At 39.2% G+C, this 22,407-nt stretch overlaps 1 protein-coding gene and 1 pseudogene across 2 annotated transcripts in view; one reads left to right on the top strand and one right to left on the bottom strand.

Annotated features, from left to right (window-relative positions):
- The window catches only part of RALGAPA2 (Ral GTPase activating protein catalytic subunit alpha 2), a 309,855-nt gene extending 289,283 nt beyond the window's left edge, over window positions 1–20,572 (bottom strand). Inside the window, 1 exon segment of the mRNA XM_079124240.1 lies at window positions 20,322–20,572. Within this exon segment, the coding sequence (XP_078980366.1) occupies window positions 20,322–20,427 (106 nt within the window). The 5' untranslated portion in view covers window positions 20,428–20,572.
- A 325-nt stretch (window positions 20,573–20,897) lies between these two features.
- The window catches only part of LOC306651171 (AP-4 complex accessory subunit RUSC1-like), a 40,749-nt pseudogene continuing 39,239 nt past the window's right edge, over window positions 20,898–22,407 (top strand). Inside the window, exon 1 of the transcript XR_013766994.1 lies at window positions 20,898–21,005. The product of XR_013766994.1 is annotated as an AP-4 complex accessory subunit RUSC1-like (transcript). The remainder of the gene's footprint in view (window positions 21,006–22,407) is intronic.

Raw genomic sequence — 22,407 nt, 5'->3', positions numbered from 1 at the left:
AAGACTGGTAACATACGCAGTTCATCTACACATGTTGAGGGATCTTGATTCCCCAGGGAGTCCTCCTCACACAACTTCCCCTATAGCACTTAAGAATAGTTAAAATTATCCCACTTGATCATTTACTTCTGCATTGTTTAGCATCCCTACTAGAATGTAAACTGCATGAGGGCAGTAATCCTGTTTTGTTCACTACTCTATCTCCAGTCCCAGGAACAAAGTTGGTGCATAAAAGACACTCAGTACTTATTTATAAAAGGAATAAACAAAGAATAAATATCAAGTGTTTCACATCTGTAACAAAATCTTGAATCAAGTCTTGACTCATTTGTTTCTTCAAAGACTCATCAAAAGAATATTTATAGAGTAGCAGAGTAGAGTATAGAGCGTAGGTCTTGGGGGAGGCAACCACAGGCACCGGAACTTAACATCCTGCAAAATGAACATTATAAAGAAATCAAAAGCCTGATTTTTAGCAAGGCTAACTTCAAGAAGTAGAGAAAGATTAAGGATGGCTTTGCTCAGAAATAAAAAACTACAACCCAAACTTCCTTTAGACAGACATTCTTGATCCATTCATTCAAACCTTTATTGAGCTCCTACCCATGGCAGCTAGCACTGTGCCAAGTGCTAAGAAATTCAAAGAGAGTAAGGCTATCACAGGTGTCTGGGTGAATAAGCAAGCAACAGTAAAATTCCCATGGCTAAAGCCCAGGCAGAACACCAAGGCAAAAAATGGATGACGCTACACGGGGGTGCTGGGACTATTACTAACATCATACATTTATGTCTGTTGTATGCTTTAAAAGACATGTTCATGAATTTTTTTCACTCAAACCACAACACTGTGAAGTAGATTGGGCAAGGGTACTCAAGAGAAAAAAATACAAGGATCAGGATCTCATGTGACCTGCCCAAGGTTATCACAGCCAGTAAGGACATGGGCAGAACTCCTGCCTGGGGCTTCTGACTCCAAATCTGAGCTGTACAAAGGTCTCAGACAAATGGGAATAAGTCAAAACTAGAAATTAGATCAGGAATTTAAAAGAAATAAATTATCTCCATGGGAGCCAGAGGAAAAGGAACAGGAGGAGAAAAGTCCAAGGTAAGAAGCCAGATTAGGGAAGCAGCAGTTCATACAAATTCTCCATAGCCTCAGGTGCTGGTGAAAAAGAGGGAGGATGGGAGGACAAGGGCAGGCTTCCAGAGCCAGGCTGAAAACTGCCTTTGATTCTCAGAGTCCGACAGGGATGCTGGCATGACACCTTACTACCATCACAAAACTCAAGGAAGTATATCCAAATTAACCACAGGGAAGCAAATGGCAGACAGCCTCGCAGAAGTAGGGGTCATTCCCACATTTTTAAAAAAATCTTTAATTATTCATTCTCCTTCACCATTAACCAATAGTCAGTAAACTATATCTATTATTTTTCCATTATACTCAAAGATAATCTTCTATTTCCCAGACCAAAACCCACCCTCTTGCATTCCTTTGTCCAGCTAAAACCTCTAGTGGACAATTGTTTCTCCATATCTAAAAGGCAACAGCAAAGGCTGAGGGCAAAACCTTTGGAACATATTGTCTGGGTTCAAATGCAGAAGCTACAGGACCTTGGAAAAGTTATTTAAACACTCTCAATTTTATCTGAAATACGAGGCTATCAATGGTTCCCACGTCACATGACTGCTATGATGACAAAATGAGCATATGCAAAGTGCTTCTAAGAGTGTCTGCCAGTCAGCATTAAATAAATGCTAGTTGTTTTTCAAAATCACTCAACTTCTGGCAAATGCTACCTCATCAGGTGGAATAATTCCCAGTCATCACTACACCATGTTTCTAAGTGCCTTTTAGCCAAAGCGAGTCAGGAGATGAGCCCTAAATCAGTGTGGGTAGATGGAGGGAAGGAATAATTCATGGCACTTTTAGAAACCACCACAAAAGAGAAGGAGGGAAGGAAAGTAGAAGGTTGTTTAAATGTGAGAGCAGAATCACATTAGCCTTTAAGTTATGGTGTATTACTAATGACATTCATTCTTGACAACATTTTCTGTCTTGTTTCTGAATAATTCATTGCAACTCATTATTTACTTGTTTTTGCTGTTTCTAAATGACTTTTTTTAAGTGTCAAGTTTACTTTGAATACCTCACTTATCCCTTTTCCCTATCCCTAGCCTATGATTTTGATGATCAGGCCTCCAGTGCCATTATCCACAGAATTTGAGTATGAAATAGTTAGCAATACCCATTTTTATATATACACAGATGTGCAGGCAGGGCTGGGATGGCTATTAGCTTTGCAGAATTGGTGGAGGGTCATGAGAGGGTGTCATTCCCCACCAGGGAGAAGCTGAGCATGAGCTCCTTCCTCCTTTTGGCAGCATACCACTGGGACTCCTGAAAGGGATAAAGATGTCTCCCCTTGCTTTTGTGCTTCCTAGGAGTCTGTAGAAGCAGGTTTTTGTGAGGTTGTGTTATGATTCTTTTAACTCAAAATCAATAGAATTGCCATTGAAAAGGGATTATATGTGGAAGGAGATAAAGGGATCATCCTACTGGTTTTGTGGGTATGTCTGTTGGCAGTGTTTAAGTGCTATTTAATACAGGATGGTCTCATTAAATATGTGAATTTCTGAGTCATTGAATTTTATGGTTTCATAGGTAGGTAGCTGCTGGCCCAAGGGGAACAAGGAAACTGGGAGTAGAGCTGGACCCAACCCAACTATCTTTAGCCAACCTGCAGTCTGAAGACCTACCCAGGCCAGCACAGACCCAATACAGTGAGGGAGGAAAAGAGATGTTTGTAAGGCTCATGGAAGCTACCAAGTTTTGGGATGGTTTGTTATGAAACATTATTGTGGAAATACTGGTGCAAAAGAAGAAACTCAACACAAAACTGCTTCAAAGCCCATGAGGCTGGGGTTGTGGCTCAGTGGTAGAGCACTTGCCTAGCACGTGTGAGGCACTGGGTTTGATCCTCAGCACCACATATAAATTAATAAAGATTTTCTTTAAAAAAAAAGTATATGAAAATTGTTTAAAAAAAAAAAAAAAGCCCATGAGGGCCAGGAAGGCTTTAAAGGGGTTCCACCCAAGTACAACCACAATGTTATCTCCATTCAAGAAGGAAAAGCAGAAAAATGATCCAAGTAACGGAGTCTGTCCATTGACACAAATTTCCTGTCAACAGAGACAGAGTGAGGACAGGGACTCCTCCTAACACAGCCAGCACATCTGATTACCACCTATGCATGTAGTAAAGCTCTAATAAAGGGAAACACCAAGGGTATCGAGGTAAGGAGGCAAAAGGTACACAATGAAGTCCTTCCAGTCTCAGTAGGTAATCATAAGACAGAAAGTGTCCAGGAGATGAATGTGCTTCAATGCCCAATCAATGCTCTTATCATCTTTATTACTGTTAAAGAGAATTCACATCTGAAAAATGTTCCTATATCCAAACATATCCAGACTCTAAAAATGGGTCCTATATTGACAATATGCAAATGCATCATCTTCCTGTGGATAGGAATACTAATGTGCACAGCAGAAATAACATCATATGAAATCTTCCAGCCCCAAAGAACTAAAACATGAGCTATAGTAAAGGATGTGTTGTGAGTAGCCCAGAAGGAAGAGGATGGACTAGCAGGAGCCCATAAAGGAGGCACAGAGTCCTTTCTGCCCCCTTATATAAGCCCTATTCATCCCCCAAGTCAGTTGGAAGGTCAAGTGACACCTTGTCTGGCTCCCACCCACTGGTCTCCTATGGCCCTCTTGTTTGTGGACCTCCATCTCCCCAAGTGCACCAGGTCCCAGTACCTCCAAGGCACAAGCATTGAATACACTGACACTGAATAAATTTATCAATCAGCAGAATCTAGATGTATGGAAAGGCTTGATAAATAATCCCTTTCTAAAAATGAGAAGAAAATCCTGAAGGTCACAGCAAACAATGAAGTAATTTAAAATAAAACAAAAACAGAAAAACCTCTTACAATAATGGACAAAAAGATTTTTCCAAATCAGAAGAAAGGGTCAGGTCAACCACCCTAGATACAAAATAAAGTAATAAGACAGGGTAACAAGCAATGAAGATTCACTCTAAAGTAATTAACCTTAATAAATAGTAACATTTTTAAGATAATGATGGTACAAATGTATATTCATCCCTTAAACCTCCAACACTATTCATTTTCTTAAATGATCTAATCTTGCACTAGGGATATAGTTCAGTTGGTAGACTACTTGCCTTGCATGCACAAGATCCTGGGTTCAATCCCTAGCACACACACACACAAATTATCTAATATTTAAACATTATTATATAAACATATCTATTATATATTTTTAAAATTCTGAAATCAGAAACATCCAGCTCAGCAGTAAAATTTTTACACTTACCAATATATATTTTTAAATGATATTATATTGTTATATTTTACTTTTTAATAGGTTATTTTCTACAAAACAGCGATGAATTACCACTATCATATCTATTAACACATGTGTATTTTTATGCCTGCTACTAGTCTTAAACTTAAGGCATAACTGTCACGAGTAACTGCCGAAATTGTACTTTTTAAAAAGTAAAATATATCCTTAGGTCCATAATTCCCTTCTGTTTCTCAATAAGAATGAGAAAAATTGGCAGAGATTACAAAGAGACTCTAATTACAGAGTGCAAGGGATTTCAAAAGTATAATATATGAAAACCAATATAAATCACCCTGTGTTGAGGTACTTATTCCTCCTACAGATTCAGCCTCCAGCTCAGAGCAAAGGTTTCCTCAAATCTGACCCTCAGTCTCTGGCCTCTACTCCAAGTTCTGCCCCACAAATTTATATACCAACAGCAAATTCCTTAAGTTTCATGCCTCAAAGTCAGATTAGAAAAATATCCCATTCCCAACCTAATCCTACCCCACCCCTTTCATCAGCTTCTCTGCATATCTTTTTCATTCTAGGTTTATTTATAAAATTTCCCCAAAGCTTTAAGAACAAAAGATCAAAGTCCATTCTGCAAGTATACTCTTCTGATACCATGGGACTTCATATTTCAGAAAAATCCTTTAAAGTAGCACTGTACTTTTAATCTGCATCCATTTTTAGGCATAAGTATCACTGGACATAGTTGATATGGAATTACTCCTGAAGTCATCCAGAAGTTAATTAATAATAAACTCAAGATAATTCTGGTCCCTTCCCCAGTCCACCCTACCCCATAAAAGTGATGGAACATACTCCTCTTGATCCTGGCAAAATACTCATTCCCTCTCCCTTACTTGGCTACATAAATTGCCTATTAGCACAGTCTACATAATGATGATTTCAGCATTTATATGGATAATGCCTCACTTCCTCATCTCTAATGAAGCTGCCTGGGTCCCCATCTCTGCCATTATGCCCACAGTCATTCCTTACAACCTCTCTGCCTTTAAAATCTCAGACAATTAATTCTCCTGCCACCTGCCCACTTCTTCTGGAACCCTAACTTTAATAACTCTTCAACCCTACTTGGTCCCTGAATTCAATAACTCCACCACCTTGTCACTAACTATGATGTCACTTGTCTTCCCTTTATTTTCCAATTTATCCACTATTCATTGTCTTAATTAATTGAACCAACCTCAATTCAATTGAAAATATTTATCTGAACCCAGGCCAAGATGGAGTTGCAAAGATTTTTAAAAAATTTTTGGCATTAAATATTTACTGCCTCTGAAAGAATAAGTTTTGTACATATGTGATTTAAAATGTGTAATAATAAAACAAACACTTTAAACTTACCTACCCAATGGAAGCATCCAGTCCAATCAGGTTTTTGCTGCTACCTCTCTAAGAAGCACCACACTGTTAAATTGGTGGTCAACTTTCAGTCCTCTCCAGGGTCAACAGCTTCCCCTAGAGCATGTACCATGTGCCCAAGCACTACTACCCTTGCCCATCAGAAGGAAATGCAAACTAGAAACTGCGTATACTTTCACAGGCAAGTTGAGGCCTAAACTACATATCCCTATTTTCAGGAAATAAAACAAACTCACCTTTTATCCTCATTGATAGCTTTGTTTCTTAAATACTATTGTAGTTCTGCTGTATATACTAGTTATACTATTTAATTTTTATTTCTCCCTAAAAATACACATAAATTCAAAAATTTATCATAATTGATGATTCATCTCCACAGGTATTCTCCAAAGCATTTCAAACCCAAAAGTGAGAGCGGCATGGAGCAGACACTGTTGGATCTGCTCCAACTCCCATACCTCACCCACCCCTACAAATGGACCCTCACTCTTCCTAACAGAGCTCCCCCCCCCCAATTTGGTCAGGGATTTTCCTCCTCCAGAGCTCTGTCTCTCTAGAAGGCTGGTCTGTCCCCATCACAGAAAACTGGACCTGATGTTATGCTAAGTTGATTATGGTGGCAAGATGCCCTTAGCCAGTGACTTGCATGAGCTCAAGTCTGTGATCCAATGCTGGTCAATCAAAACAGGAGGAATTCTGATGGACTTATCTGGGAAAAGACTCATGGTTCTTAAAGGGACAAAAGAAGTGTTCCCTTTTTTCCCTCCTCTGGATATCATTCTATCTGGATGGCTGTGGGTATTTTGCTACCATGAGGACAAACCTGCCACACAAAGGATGACAAAGCAAAAAGGCAGAAAGAGCCTGGACTATCACCATCACTGAACTTCTAATTAGCTAACTCTGGATTGTTCTGTCTTGAGACCTCTTTTTATCAGAGAAAAAAAAAAAAAATCCCTTACTGTTAGGTTTACATTTAAGTTTTCTGTTAACCTGCAACCAAAAACATCCTTGCAGATAGACAGCTGAAATAAATTTGACAGCAGCAAACGAATATAATTATCAATTGAAAAGGTCACAGAAATTACACTCATCTCACTTCATTTCCTAAGCTGCATTGCTTTCATTTCTTTATGCCCATAAGGTAAACCAGAAGTAGGAAGTAAAATTCTTAAAAATTGGAAAGATGTTAACACACTGTTACCCAGGACTGATAATCTGTGTGTAAAAATAGTTCTGCATAAAGACATATTTCAAATATCTAGTATAAAGTTTTAAAAGTAGAACTATTTTCATTTAATCATATTTGATGCACACTCCTTAAAGATTCTAAAACATTAATTGATATCAAGTATCAATATGCTAAAACATCCATATACACCAATGAAATTTAATGTTCAAATCAAATGTATTCATACCCATTTTAATATATGTATTCCTTCTATAGGAATCAAGTTTCATCAGATTTTTTTTAAGTCAATGCACACTTTCTTTTCCTTTTCTCATTCTGACTGGGGATATAGCCTACATTATAGTCTAAACCACTCTCTAGAGAAAAAGTCAGGAATAGGAATAAAATGTCTAAAGCAGGAATCAAATACCTATCTTTACCCCTTTATTCTCAACAACTCAGGAAGCCAAAAAGTGGTGAAGAGGATGGAGAGAGCCATCAAATAATGTCTTGTGTCAAATAATTAGTAGTAGTCACTGTAATAACACCTTACAAAATAGTTTTGCATAGTGACTCAACTCTCCTACAACTGTGAGAGACACACATGGTCCTCACTGTTTATAGCAAGAAAGGTCAGAAGGACAGGTCACTGCCAGGACTGGAACCCACAGTCAGGCTCCCATACCACTCAGCTGATGAAGTCTAATACTAACAAAAAGAACACAGGGAGATATACAAGACACAGAAATGAACTGTTACTAAATCCAAAATAAGGTCCAGAAGTTAGTTAATTTTGAAAGGATACAGATACAAGTGGAATGACCTTTCCTCTCTGATAGGTTAAAAGCGTGGCTTTTCTGTGAAATTAACTTATGCTGTCCCCTGTCCTACTGGAAGACTCAAATACTGTCACCTTGGCTATATGCCTTACACAAAAAACCAAAGGTCCTTTTCCCAGTCACTGGGAGCTACTCCCAGATACACACTCTGCTGATTGTGAAGTCATGTGAGGGCCTGAAGCTACCAGTCTGGAGAATGGGTGGTAATTTGTTATATAAGTCCAGTGGAACAAAATACAGCCATTTAAGTATTATGATCTTCCCTTACTGATGTGCAAAAATGTGCAAGGCTTGTTAAGTCAAAAATTCAGTGTCAGACCATATATAATCATCATTCATATAAAACATTCTTATAAATCCATAAAAGATTCCCTCAGGTCTTTTCATTAAGAAACACGAAATTCAGCATAATAGGGGTCCTAATTTTAGATGGGCATCTGATGGAGCCAATCCACCATGCTTAGTGACTGCTACCATTATTTTTATAGCTAAATTACTATTGTACTGACTCACTTTTCTGTGCTCATTCTTTTTCATTCACTGGCAAATCTCCCTTTTTCTTCAAAGTCAGGAGTACTTTCTAATGTGTTCTTCCCCTTGCCTGCTACAACAGTTTGGGGGTAAAAGCAAGCCTGTCTCTATATTCCTTGTCCCAGCTCAGTCCACTGTGGGGATCCTAGCACATGGCCCGGCCCACCACACTCTAGCTTTCCTGTCCCATGGATCACATAGTGTTCCTATCCTATCTTCTCACCACTGTTCCTGCAGAGTAAGTAGGCGTACAGGCTCCATGTGTGTTTTCCCTATCTCCCCCCACACCTGTACCTGCCACAGTTATGGTCATTCACTTTTCCATACCACTTCTTTATTTCTCTTTCCTTTTCTCTCTTCCATTTGTAGTCAAGGCTCAGTTTTGAGGCAAAAAAAAATTGACCTTCTGTGAAGTAAGCCAAAAAAACCAATCTCTGGTAGACTAACCAAACAAGTCTATTCTCCATGCAGAGACCAGTGATTCTTTTAGACTTAAATGTCAGACCTCAAGGACAGCTCAGGTCTCTCCCCTACTCCTAGGCTCCCTGAAGTGCCCCATCTAAGCTTAGAGTAAGACAAGCCTGACCTCATCTGACCCTTAACTCCTTTCTCCCACTCCTGATCCTTTCCCTGTATGCTCTCCCTCTCTTCTTTCTCTCCTCTAACATTATTGACTTTGGAGAGATTCCAAACCTATTTTTGACAAAGAGCCTTTGCACTTACTGTTCCCTCTGCTTGGAATACTATTCCCAAAAATAATCACAAACTGTTCCCTCTTGTAACTCAGGTCTTAGTCCAAACTATTCTTCCAAAAAGGCCTCCCCTTACGCTAATATCTAGACAAGCACATGAGTGCATGAGCATGCGTGTGCACACAAGCACACACACTCTTGTCAAGTTTTACTTTACTATCAATACCAGAAATAATATATATTATTTGCTTATTGTCCATCTACCCTAACAGAGTAAGAGTCCCATGCTTCATTTGCAAGTAGCAGGCACTCGTGGCTATTTGTGGAATGACTTAAAACAATGGATATAGTCTAACTTAGGCAAATCCTAAGGGTAGTCAATCCTATTTAATCAGATTATTATTAAATAAATAATCCTCAAATATAACATCCAAAGACTTAAGTAGAATTCAAAGAAAGACATCTAAGATCTAGACATCTAGATCATCTCAATGATCTAGGGTTATTGGCATAAAAGTCAATGAACTTTACTTTGTGGTATATACAGGCCCAAGCAGAGATAATGACCAGGGCTGTTCTTGTGTGGGAATGTAACAGGATGCCTTTCCAGAACTACTTCCTCATAAATACAGGAGACTGAGAATTTACCTCTAGGAACAGGATGAATTATCAGGTTGGCCAATCAGAATTCCCCACCTCCCTCATCCAGTAATTGGTACATGAATAAGCACATGATCCAAGCAGGACCAACCAGAAAGGTCCTTGGCACTGGTATGGGCCCTAGAAAAGGAGTCACTCTTCTTTAGGTTTACTTAGTTGCTGAGACATATCAGGTTGACAAGGCCAGAGATAATCTCTCCTGTGCCTGGAAGAGTTAGTCTGAGAAAGAAACAAACACCAAAAACAGTACCAAACCAATCCAGAACAAAGAGTGAAAAGGAGTAATTCCACTAAAAGGGAAGGTGAGAAAAACGAGTAAACATGACAGTGGATGAGTACTCTGGACACCATTTAAAACCCTATGGATTCTAATGCCTAATGTGCCTTTAGATTATTTCATGTATCACTAAATCCCTGCTCTTAAGTTAGAGTTGGGTTTCTGGCACCTGGAACCAAGAGTCGTAACTAGTACAAATACAATCAACATATTAGTACCTGTCTGGTGGAGCAGAATAACGAAGAAAAGCAAAAAAGAAAAAAAGAAAAGAAAAAGAAAGCCCAGTCTGGCTACACACATACACATACACATGGGTAGTTGTCAGATAAACGCTTAATGGTTACCATATTTTCTACTGGGTGATAAAAATATTTCGAAACTAGGGATGGGGAGATAGCTCAGTTGGTAGAGTGCTTGCCTTGCAAGCACAACGCCCTGGGTTCGATCCCCAGCACCGCCAAAAAAAAAAAAAAAAAAAAAAAAAAAAAAAAAATATATATATATATATATATATGTTTTGAAACTAGAGATAGTGGTTGTACAACACTGTGAATGTGCTAAATACCATGACTGTTCACTTTAAAATGGTTAATTTTGGGCTGGGGTTGTGGCTCAGTGGTAGAACACTTACCTAGTATGTGTGAGGCACTGGGTTCGATCCTCAGCACCACATGAAAATAAATAAACGCATTGTGTTAAAAAAAAAAAAAAAAAGCATAGTTTAAAAAAAATGGTTAATTTTATGTTATGTGAATTCCACTTAAATAAGAAAATGTAAACATAAAATGTTGCAATGCATTTCTGAAGAATATGATATTTTAACATATTAATTATAATTTCCTAGAAGAAGAAATTGGGTCAAGTAATACATACATTTTAAAGATCATGGCTACATATTAATAAGTTACATTCCAGAAAGATTGTACCAAGTTATACTCCTATCAGATGTGTATTAGAGAGCCCACATAGTATATTACCATTAGGAAAAAAACCCCAGCAACTTTGCTAGTATAGTGGCTAAATATATTTTATTCTTTAAGTTTCTATATCTGAGATTATTAATGAGTGGCATTTAAAACATTCTTATAGGTCTTATTTCTCCATTTCCTACATTAATACATACATTTTGAAGACTATAAATTTACTTGTCAATATGTAGGAGCTTTTTATACATTGAGGATAAAACTATTTTCCCTCTTACGTTTCAAATATTTTTCCAGTTCATTATTTATTTCAGTTAAAGGTGATGTGTCTACTTGTGTTTGTATTTATTTTAGTAACAGAAGGTATAGAAATATTCTTTCCAAAAATATATTTGCAATGATATACAAACACAGACAGAGATTTGAGGACAGTTTGCCTCCACTTGGGAGTTCAGTATAAATTTTACTACATCCAACCTTCACATCAGATAAAGAATCCATAGGATATAGCTGTCTATACTGACTATACCATTAATATGACCAGACAGAAATAAAGCTCATGTTAATCCCTTTTTAAATAGCTGTTTAAAAGCAATATGTCTTCAGTTCCTTTCTCTTCCATGCAGTTTTGAAAATACTGTCGAGGATTTCATTGGAAAAAAAATTTGCACTAGCTAGAAAAGGTCCTTTTCTGTGGGGAGTAGGTAGTGATTTGCTTTGATTTTTGTAAATTTAAATTTTACAATAAGGCCTGTCTAATATTGTTTCCATAAAAGAATATTTAGAATGGTTCTCTAAGCATCATCCATGCCAGTCCTTACAAAGAGTTCATAATACAGGTGTCCCTCTTTCCACACCCTTTGGCTATAGCTTACTGACACCAACCTCTTCTTCTTTTTGTCTATAGAAATAGTTCCCCTTATGTCAACTCTCCTTGGAATCCTTTAAGGAGTGGATCTGATAATGAGTGCATGCACACCAGGGAGAGGTCAAAAAACAATATCAGAAGAGTTCACCACCCTTAATTCATGGTCTTAAATCATTACTTTAATGCAGGGAACTTCTGACTGGAAATAACAATCTTAAGGCAAAAAGACTTTCAGAAATATTTTAAAACATCCACATTGGGTGGCCAGTTACTCTTCGGCAGACTTAAATCCGGCTATTTTGAAATCATATTTCTGGTTTTATTTAATAGTCACTTATAACAGAGGTAGATTGCAAGCTCTGGCATCCCTAATGCTGTACGCAGTGTCTGGCAAATAGGTAGTAAGGGATATGTAACTGTTAAAACAATGAGGGGACTCTAGAGTCAGCTGCCTTGGGTTCAAATCCTGACTCTACACTTACTAGTGATGTAATTCAACCTCATAAGACTCTTTCCCTTTCTTTATCCCATCTGTAAAATGTGGATAATGATATTCCCTGTCTCATTTTGGAGAATTAAAAGTTAATATACATAAAAGTATTTATAGCAATGCTCTGAATATAATAAATGTTAATTATTATTCCAAATAAGGAAGTATGTTTTCAAGGAGAATCAAGATGAACAAGTTGTTGTTCTCTGTGTACTTGTCATTTACTGGGGAAGATTAAGCAGAACAGTAAGTATAATACAAAATTAAAGACATAAATGTCGAATGAGAAGTAAAAATTCCTATGAGAATTCTGAGGAAAAATCATTTCAAGACAAGAAAAAGTTCAGGCAGAAGAAATAATGTACTGTGTTCTGGAAGCATTTTAGATAGCGGACTGGATAGCACCTTCTGGAAAAAAAAAAAAAAAGATATCTTAGTTTAGGTTCTCCGAGAATAAAACTCCAAGACAGAAGTAGACATGCAAGAGATCTATTGGGGGAAGTATGTGGGAAAGATAAAGGGAGATGAATTTAAGAAGGCAGAGAAGTGTCAGACTACAATACAGTACTGACGACTGTAAAGGAGAAGGAGGGAAAAAAAATAGAGGATTGAATAGGTGGTGTCACAAGACTTCCACACAGTTCTGAGATAATCTTGGTCAGGCCAGGGGAGTATCCTCAAGCCAAAGTTGCCCTTCAGAGGCATCTGGATCTCACAGAAATAAGCAGCACAGATATTCACAGCCATGGTTGAGAGTGGCCCAAAGCAAGCTCAGCTCTGGCTCAAAACTGGTAGACCCAGAGGGCAGCAGCTGGACTATCAGTCAACCATGCTCCACAAAGCAGGAGCCGCAGCAATACATTCTCACAACTCCTACTGTGGGGTACAAGCAATGTCACTAGTATGTTGTATTTCATTGAAAGTATGGCTGAGGTTCAATGAACTCACTTAAAATCAATATAATATCAATAGGTTCTCCTTAACTTCATGAAAAGAGATTTAAAAACAAAAAACTAAACCACAACCCTAATAGTAAAATCAAAGAACATGTTTACCGTTAATTACAACTATTTTAAAAAGAGTGTTCACTATCTTTCAGATGTGGTTTTAGCTTCTAAAACAATATAAAAGACACAAAAGGGTTACAAAACATCTCTTTTCTAAAACTCAAAGCTAAAACCCTGAACTGAGAATTCAGAAATAACTCAGAAACAAAGCTCTTCTAAGAATCTGTAAGGTAAATCCTTTAAAAGATAATTTCTGTAAATTTTTCTTCAAAGTCATCAAATTCTCAATTGCTTAGTTTTGATAGTAGATTCTAGATCCCTTTTCACCTAAAAAAATAAAAAGCTATCTGATCCTACAAATTCAGGAGGCTATACCTAGGTAAAACTACTCAAAACCAGGCACACTACTGAAAATACATTCACAAGCAGGTATTTAATACATTCCTTTTATGACTTATATGAACTGATTGCTTGAAGGTAGCACTTTGACTAAATGAGAGTATGAAAAGACATTCTGCACAGGTATAAAGTGGTACATAAATATGTTATCAATATAGTGGAATTATTTCATACGTGGGGTTGTGTCACATGAATGCAGAGTGAAGAAAACCAAAATGACCCTTGAACATCAGAGTCACACTGAGTAGGGATGTGACCCCACAGTGAGGAAGCCTGGAGGAAAAAAGACCTCAGAGGGCACAGCAGAGCCCCATCTCAGGCCCACCCTGGGGCATGTGGTCACTGAGTAGAAGAGCAGACAACATGACATCTCCTCTACTTAAGCCAGCCTCACTCTACAGACTTTCCCCCTTCTGGCTAAATGAATTTATGAGATCACTCCCAAAAAGAAAAGAGTAAAAGATGGACAGCAATCCTTTTCAGTTATTGCAAGCAAAATATCTGAACTCAGGCATTTATCATAAGTTTACCTTTTTTTTTTGTATCATAAATCTAGGCAACCTCAAGTCCTGAAAGCAGGGATTTTGTGTTTGTATGACATATATATGTCTGTTATGGTTTAGATATGAGGTATCCCCCAAAAGCTCATGTGTGAGACAGTGCAAGGACTATTTGGAGATGGAAAGGTTGAACTGAGAATTGACATAGATTAACTTTGTGGTAACTATAGTCAGGGGAGAGTGGAAGGAAGAGATGGGTCACAGAGACATGCCTTTGGGGTGTATATTTTGTCCTTGGTGAGCAAAGTTCTTTCTTATTCCTGTGACCATGTCCTGACCTGCTTTCCTCCACCACGCCCTTCTACCATGACGTTCTACCTCATTTTGGGCCCAGAACAGTAAAGTCAGATGTCTATGGACTAAGATCTCTGAAAACATAAGCCCCAAATAAACTTTTCCTCCTCTAATTGTTCCTGTCAGTTGGCCACAGCAATGGAAAAGCTAACTAAAACAGTGTTCAAAGTTCATTTTACATTCTAGAGGTTATGAATACAAAACAGTAGTCACTGGTGAAAAATTAGCAAAGGGAGCATTATGACAAAATCACATTGGTTCAATCAAGGTCATCTAAGAAATACCATACTAGGACTACATGAAGAACCTGAAATTATACCTACAAGGTTTGTTCTGGTGGTAGAACATCCATGTGGCATTAATATATATGCAAATATCTTATTACCTACTAGACCTGCCATGGACACAGAGAAGCCAATGAACACAAAAACAAAGGAGGAGTCTTTTTATCTTCTGCTGTGCTCAAGTTAAATATGACTTCCCCAAATCTCACTGGAAGAATACTGAAAGACCAAGAAGAGAGATATAAATGTCATAGTAACATTTTAGGGACTCATGCAAAACTGCTAGGGGTTTACTTATATATTAACATTTATATTTTCTGATGTGCAAACATTATTTTGAATCAGATAACTAGCTGAAGCACAACACTGGCTATATAAACTCATGAAGCCCCGCTCTGCCACTTATAGGCCAAGAGTTGGCACACAAGAGTTAACCTCACTGCACGTCTTCTGTAGGGTGGGAGTAGGAACCTAACCTTGATCACAGTTGTAGGAAAAGTCAATGAGATCATCATAATAAATAACATCCTAGCTTTCTATCCTCTCCTTAAGCTTCAAATCCTATGTGCCACAACCTTTGTTTAAGACATGCTACTTGGATCTCACATTTTCTCAACTTCAAAATGTAGAACACCAAACTCATCTCCCCCAACACAAGACAGGACTCCTTCCCAGGACACTCCCAATATTCCAAATACCCACCACTAATTATCAGATTTTAAAAAGATGTTTATTGTTAATCAGACTACAGTGAAAAGGTAGTCTCAATTCTTGCTGCTGGCAGGGCCATTGGAGCAACACTTACTGTGAATCAAATCCTAAACATACTCAAGCCAGCACTTTGACTTCAAAGGAATCTATTCTAAGGAAATAACATAAAATGTAGAAAATGCTGCTTCCCAAGATGAATACAGAGGTAATATTTGTATGAGCGGTATGAGGAAAGAAGAGGAAAAAGAAGAAAAAAAACCAACACAATGTAACTAACCAGAAGATGGTAAGATGAATTATAGTACATGGTGTCAATAAATGTTTGTAGCTAAAAATGAGAGGAACAAAACATCAAATATGCTAATAAATTTAAAAAGCAATATTTTAAATTATAAGTGAACTTGTCCCAAATTAAATTACAGATGCATAAAAGGAAATAAACCATAATGCTATATTTTGCTGTGTCAGCAGATAGAACATTTGTGACAGACTTTTCTCTCTGGTTCTGAATCTGTGGTCCAAATTCTGATTCCTTGATTTGACCTGACTGACAGCTTCTGATACCAAATCTCTTCATATTAATCACTCCTGGGTCAGCTTTTTCTTTTTTTTTTTTTTTTTTTTTATTGTAAACAAATGGGATACATGTTGTTTGTCTGTACATGGGTTAAAGGCATACCATTTGTATAATCATAAATTTACATATGGTAATGTTGTTTGATTCATTCTATTATTTTTTCCCTTCCCCCCCACCCCTCCCACCCGTCTCTTCCCTCTATACAGTCCTTTCTTCCTCCATTCTTGCCCCCCTCCCTAACCCTAACCCTAACCCTAACACTAACCCCTCCCACCCCCCCTTATGTGTCATCATCCACTTTGGGTCAGCTTTTTCAACCCTCCTTTTTCATTACTACAGTTAAAGAATCACTACCTTCTTCTCCCTAGTCTCTATCTATAATCACATTCTTCCTCTCCATTCACTGGACTGTGTCTTATTTTAGGCAATCCTTCATCAGTCTGCTCCATTACTGCCACATTCCCCTCAGATGATGGCCCTGCCTCAAATGCAACCCCTCCCAATCTATTTTTCCTATCCCTGCAGTCAGAGAGGCAATTCTTAAGTCTTATTCATTGACCCTGTAGATACCTTCAGGGCAAGGGTCCTCAGGATCCAAAACTACTTCTCACCACTCCCGGACGAGATGAAGGTTGAGTTCAAGTTGGTTTCCGCACCCTCCTACATCACTGCCTTGTATGGTTCCACCATCAATTCTTCTATCTTCCCTTGGAATTTCTCTCTCCTACTTTCCCTAATTCTGAACCTAAACTGTTTGATGTGTACAACTAGCCACATTTGGCTACTGAAAATTGGAAATGTGTGGCTGATAAGACCTAAAGTGCTACAAGTATACAATATACAATAGATTTCAAAGACAGTATAGAAAAATAATGTAAAAACTATCATTAATATTTTATATTTACTACCTGTTGGCATAATACATATTACATACATAAGATTAAAATGCATTGTTAAAATTAATTTCGCTTGCTTTTTACTTTTTAAATGTGGTTACTAGAAAATTTAAATAACACACATGGCTCGTTTATATTTCTATTGGTGAGAGCTTGTCTAACCATTCTTCAGGCCCAGCATGAGTCAAACTTTCAAGATGCTCCAACTTTTATGTCATTCTGGTACCGAGTTCTGAGGATCAATCCCCAGTGCCTCACACGTGCTAGGAGAGTACTGTACCACCGAGCCACAATCCCAGGCCCTTTTATGTCATTCTTAATGATCTTTTTGTTCTCTGAAATCCTATAATGGAGTCTACGATGTAACTAGCTAATTACATAACGTACCATATGTTTACTATTATTTTATATTGACTCTTCTTGCCTTTATCAATGCCTAACTCTAATTTGAGACTTATAGTAAGCACTCACCTTTCAATTAGTCATGAAATTCTTGTTGGAGCAAAACAGTAATACACACGATGTTTTAGGGTTTTGGTTTGTTTGGTCATCTACTTTCCCAATGATGATTTCAACAGTGCAGGAAGAACTAGAAGTCAGCTCTTTGTTCTTCCTCTAATATAACACATGTAAACCATTTAGTACATGGCTTGGCAGCTAGTAAGTCCTACCTTGCCTCAATGTTCCTTATATAAAATCAAGTTAATAATATCAGGCCAATCTTCAGTATCTAGCCAGGTCAAAATATCTTAAGTTTGAACTTAAGTCATTATCATGATACTAATGCTCTACTTTCTCAGCCAGGTGTTTTAAACATAGGTTACTCTTTTACGAAGAGAGAATAAATCTATCACCATTACCAAAAAATAAGAAAGAAGGGTATAGAAACTACTATCAAAATGCTTGTCCCATCCTATCAATGCTGGGAGAAAAGTAATGTAAGAGGGAGCTGTTAAATGCCTACTCCACTGAAGTCATTTATACTTCATGTTCACAATAACCCTTTACATGACGAACCTTACCATACCCATTTAACAGAGTGAAAAAACTGATTCAAGGACAGTCTAAGTAACTAGCTCAAGTTATGCAGTTGCAAGTGGCAGGCACAGACTGTAAACCCAGACAATGGTATCATCTTTATATGCTAAATAACATCTTTATTATTACTGGAAGGTAAAATATATGAAAAACAAGAGTGTTATATAAATTTACACATAAAATACAATAGAAATTACTATTCATTTCCTTCAGTTTTCTTAATTTTGGCTTAATTCCTATCTTTCCATTGAAAAGGGCTTTGTTTTTGTTTTTTTTTTTTAATAAGTAGCAACTAGATAGGGTATATGATAAAGTAGGAAATAATGCATTAACGTACCACCTTTCTTTAAAATCTTTGAATCCCAGTTGTAAAGCAAAAGTTAACACTAAACATTATGACTAGAACTCCTAGGACAAATTTTGTAAAAATCCAGTCCCTATAAAGATCATAATAATAAACAAAGGAAAACGGGCCATTCCATAAACAAATGCTATCAACAACAGAAAAACATACACCTAAGGAAATATCAAAGAACTTCTCCATGTTACAAAACTGAAGTCATACTGAGATCAATGAAATGATAAAAGGAGGTTCCTTAAAATAAGACATACACCTTAAAGACAAACCATAATTACACAGACTTGAAAAGTATCTACTTTCTCAGAATGATAACAATGTACTGTGTATCTCTAAGAAACCAGTTTGATCTGGGTTTAATCAATTCTTTATAAAATGTAGCCAACTTAATCTTGTAGACTTAGACAGAACAAAGGTTTAAATTCTCTAGCACAAAAAAAGCCTCAAAGTATCAAATGCTTTTAAAATACTGCTCAACTCTTCATTATCAAAAATGTCCCTGCACTAGGTGTTAATCACTACTAAAACCCAGGCACAAAGCAATCAGTATGTGCAGGAAGTAGAAAGTTCAGTTTACTAAGAACACCACATTTCACTTTCAAAAGTCTTGAAAACTAATCCCTGTAATAGTAACTAATTTACATTTCATTCCAAATTGAATAAATAAATGTAAACTTCAGAAATCTGAGATAGTGAATAACTCACCTATCCCCAGATGTTGGTTTTTTGTTTTTTGTCTGTTTTCCTTAGTGGTAGTTCACAGAGTATAAACAGAAATAGTTAGCACTTTTAATATTATGAAAAAGATCTTTATTTAAAATTCTCACTTATAAAAAGAATTATTTTATGTCATATTTTCTCAAGTGACAGACACGTTAAAATTAGGTGATTTTTGCTTATTTTAACACTAAAACACAACTGAAAGAAATGTAAGGTACCTTTTCCTCTAAGCCCCCAAATACCCAAAGTCTGTCTATAGATGAGCAAAGGTGTTTTCGCCCTCAACAAAAGTTGTCTAAGAGGGTTGAGAGAGAGAGAGAGAGAGAGAGAGAGAGAGAGAGAGAGAGAGAGAGAGAGAGAGAGAAAAACAAAGTCAGCCACTAATCACATGCAGCAGGTGACAGGAAGCCGGGTGGACATTTACACCCAAAGGGGTGAGCTTCAACACAAGTCAATTCCAGACCCACCTGGGATCTGCAGGGCCTCCACCCAGAAGGTCATTAAAGCGGAAGAAATCATAGGCTCATGGTTGTCATGTGGTAATGAACCCAAGAAAACCACCCCTCCCTCCAAATGGCAGAAAAGCCCCCTTCACACCAAGAACACAAAGAAACTGAAACAGCCGGACCTAAAATAAAAAATTAATAGAGGGCCGTGGGAAAAGAGATGACAGTTAAATTGCTGATATCGCTTGGAATCAGTGTATTTGCTGCCTCAGACTCAAAAGTAAAAATAAATAAAAGGGGGAGGAATGAGAGAGATGACAGTTCAATTCAGTCTGTGCTGGGACCACTGGGTCTCATTATACCTAAAGTATCAGGCTCCAAAATTCAAAAGTAGGAGGGGTAGACGACAGTTTGGTGTGTGTATCACCTGGGGCTCAGTTTATGTGCTGGGACGTACAGGGGATAGTCACCTCTGTGCCGGGCCTCGAGGTTACCCGGGAGGGCAGGCGCCCCGATGAGAACCCTGGGTCAGTTTACACTTGAGGGCGACAGGACAGTGGCCGCGGCCAGGCTAGGGCTTTCCGGGGAACAATGCCTCGGGGGTCCCAGTCTCGATTAGACCAGGTCTGAAGCCCACCTAACCCCAGCCCCCGATCCAGCATCCCTGTCTGCGATCCTAGGGTTGGTGTCCGCGGGGTCTCTGGCCCGCCCGCAGACGACACCCTCCCAGGCAGGTGTCCCGGAGCCCCAGCACCCCGGCGCGCGCCTCACCCAGCAGCGCCCGCAGGTGCTTCAGGCGAGTCAGCACGTCCTTCTTGGGGTCCAACACCTTCTGGGTGGACTTCTTCACATCCCCGTGGCTCCTTCGGGAGAACATCCCGCCGCGGGAAGCTTGGGCCCCGCCGGCGGGGCAGGAGCGCCTGCGCCGCACAAGTCACCGCATAGGGTCGGGGCCGGCGCGTGTCGCGCGGGCCACTCACCGCCGCGTTCCGGGCCGCCACCGCCACCGCCACAGCCACCACCTCTGCTTCAGCTTTGACTCCAGGAAGGAGGGGCAGGCCGGGCCCGGTGAGGGGCGGGGGCAGGAAGGCTGTGGCGATGCGGAACCAGCAGCCCCGCCCCGCGGGAGGTGCTGGCCAGCCCCTCGGGCGCGTCGCGCGCGCGCGAGTATCAGCCCGCCTCGCAGGACACCCGCCCTCCCGCTCAGACCTCACGGGGACGCGCCCGGAGGCGGCACGGCTAATCACAAAGAAGCGTGTTCCTCGCGCGCGCTGTACTACAAGTCCCGGGATGAACCGCAAGAAAGCCCTCCCATCAGGGTGGGATGCCTTCCGCACAATGGGAGTCAGTGGGCTATAAGCACGTGGTCCCGCCCGCGGTGGGCCGCAAGTGCTCCTGGGAAATGTAGTTCTTCGGGAGGCGAGACGCTGCGACCTCCTTTCCAGAGTCGTAAAGGTACGAAACATCATCTGCTTTTCCCCTGCCCCGGGAAGTTCCGTACTCCCCTACCTTCATACTTCCGAAGGCGTACCTACCCCTCTAGTGCAAGGGGAAACACACACACATACACACAATCAGTATGAAACGTTGCAAGGCTTTTAAAATGCGAAGTATTTTTAGGTTCAGCTTCCGGGTTTACGCTAAATCAGCGCTCCAATTACATACTAAATAAATGTGTTTGGCAGCATGGAGGGGTATGCCTGGTCTCCTGTGAGGTGTCCCACCAGTCCCCTTAGTTCCAGGACCCAACTTCACTTGGAATGTGGAGGTCGCTTGCTCAGAGGGCGCTCAGCGTCTTGCTGTTTTCCTAGTAGGAAGTGAATGTTCCCTATGTTGTGCAAAGCCACATAGCAATCCAGTAGCAGAACCAGAAATAGAACCTGAGGGACCTGACTCTCAGGCCAGTAGGCTTTTTAAGGCCAGACGTCTGTTCCCTGGGGCAAGACTTTGAGATGGAAGATGGTCAGGACATTTCTTGCAAGAGAACTGAAGGATGATTTACTGGCATCGGGAACCTCCAAGTTTTGACATTTCAGCTTTTTTCATCAAGAACTTAAGGCTACTGTTTAGAATCACGTGATTTCCATCCAAACTGGGACAACCAAAGTGTTCTTTTTCTCCTCCAGTTGAACTGTAGCTTAAGGAAAAGCCAGGGATTTACATATCCTTCTGTCTCCATCTCTGAGCACAGAATTTGACCTCTACTGTCATTCAATAAAACTCATTAAATGAAATTAAATGAAACGTTAACCTAGTCCTACATATTTCAAATAGACATGCCAAAATCAAAATGTTATACTTCTTAAAGTTTTGTAAGATTAATGTTCTCTTTTCTGTCAAATTAAACCTGTAGTTTGATTTTCCTAATATAAAACAAGAATGTGTTTGCTGTTGTAAAACCGAAATCTCATAGTGTGTAGTTAGGTGGAGCTATTTTTAAGTTATAAAATGTTTACAATGTAGCCATTTTGAGCCCCCCCCATATCTTCCTTTGTCCTCACTCTTCCAATCACAATGCCTATAGTGTAGTAGGTGATTCAATCATAACTATAGTCCTTCCCCTTGCCCTCTCCAATTTTAAATTAGTTAAGTCAGGTAGAATGAAACCCTGAACTACTCCTATCAGAGCAAGAGGCTGTGCTGCTGCATTAAGGATAAAAAACTGGGCAGACTTCCTGCCCAGTGTGCTTGCTAGTCAGATTTTTCTTGGGAGCACACCCTTCTGCCGAAGTAAAGTCTGCCTTACTGAGTAACTTTTGGTTATATATCTGATTTCTTGTGACACCCCAATTTTTCCAGTGGGTTCTCTCTATTTTTAGAATTGTCCAAATAGCACTGATAGAACTGGGACACATTA

The sequence above is a fragment of the Sciurus vulgaris genome (assembly GCF_902686455.1).
Source record: "Sciurus vulgaris genome assembly, chromosome: 2".
In the NCBI taxonomy this organism is placed as follows: domain Eukaryota; kingdom Metazoa; phylum Chordata; class Mammalia; order Rodentia; family Sciuridae; genus Sciurus; species Sciurus vulgaris.
This window is presented reverse-complemented; position numbering and strand designations above follow the sequence as displayed.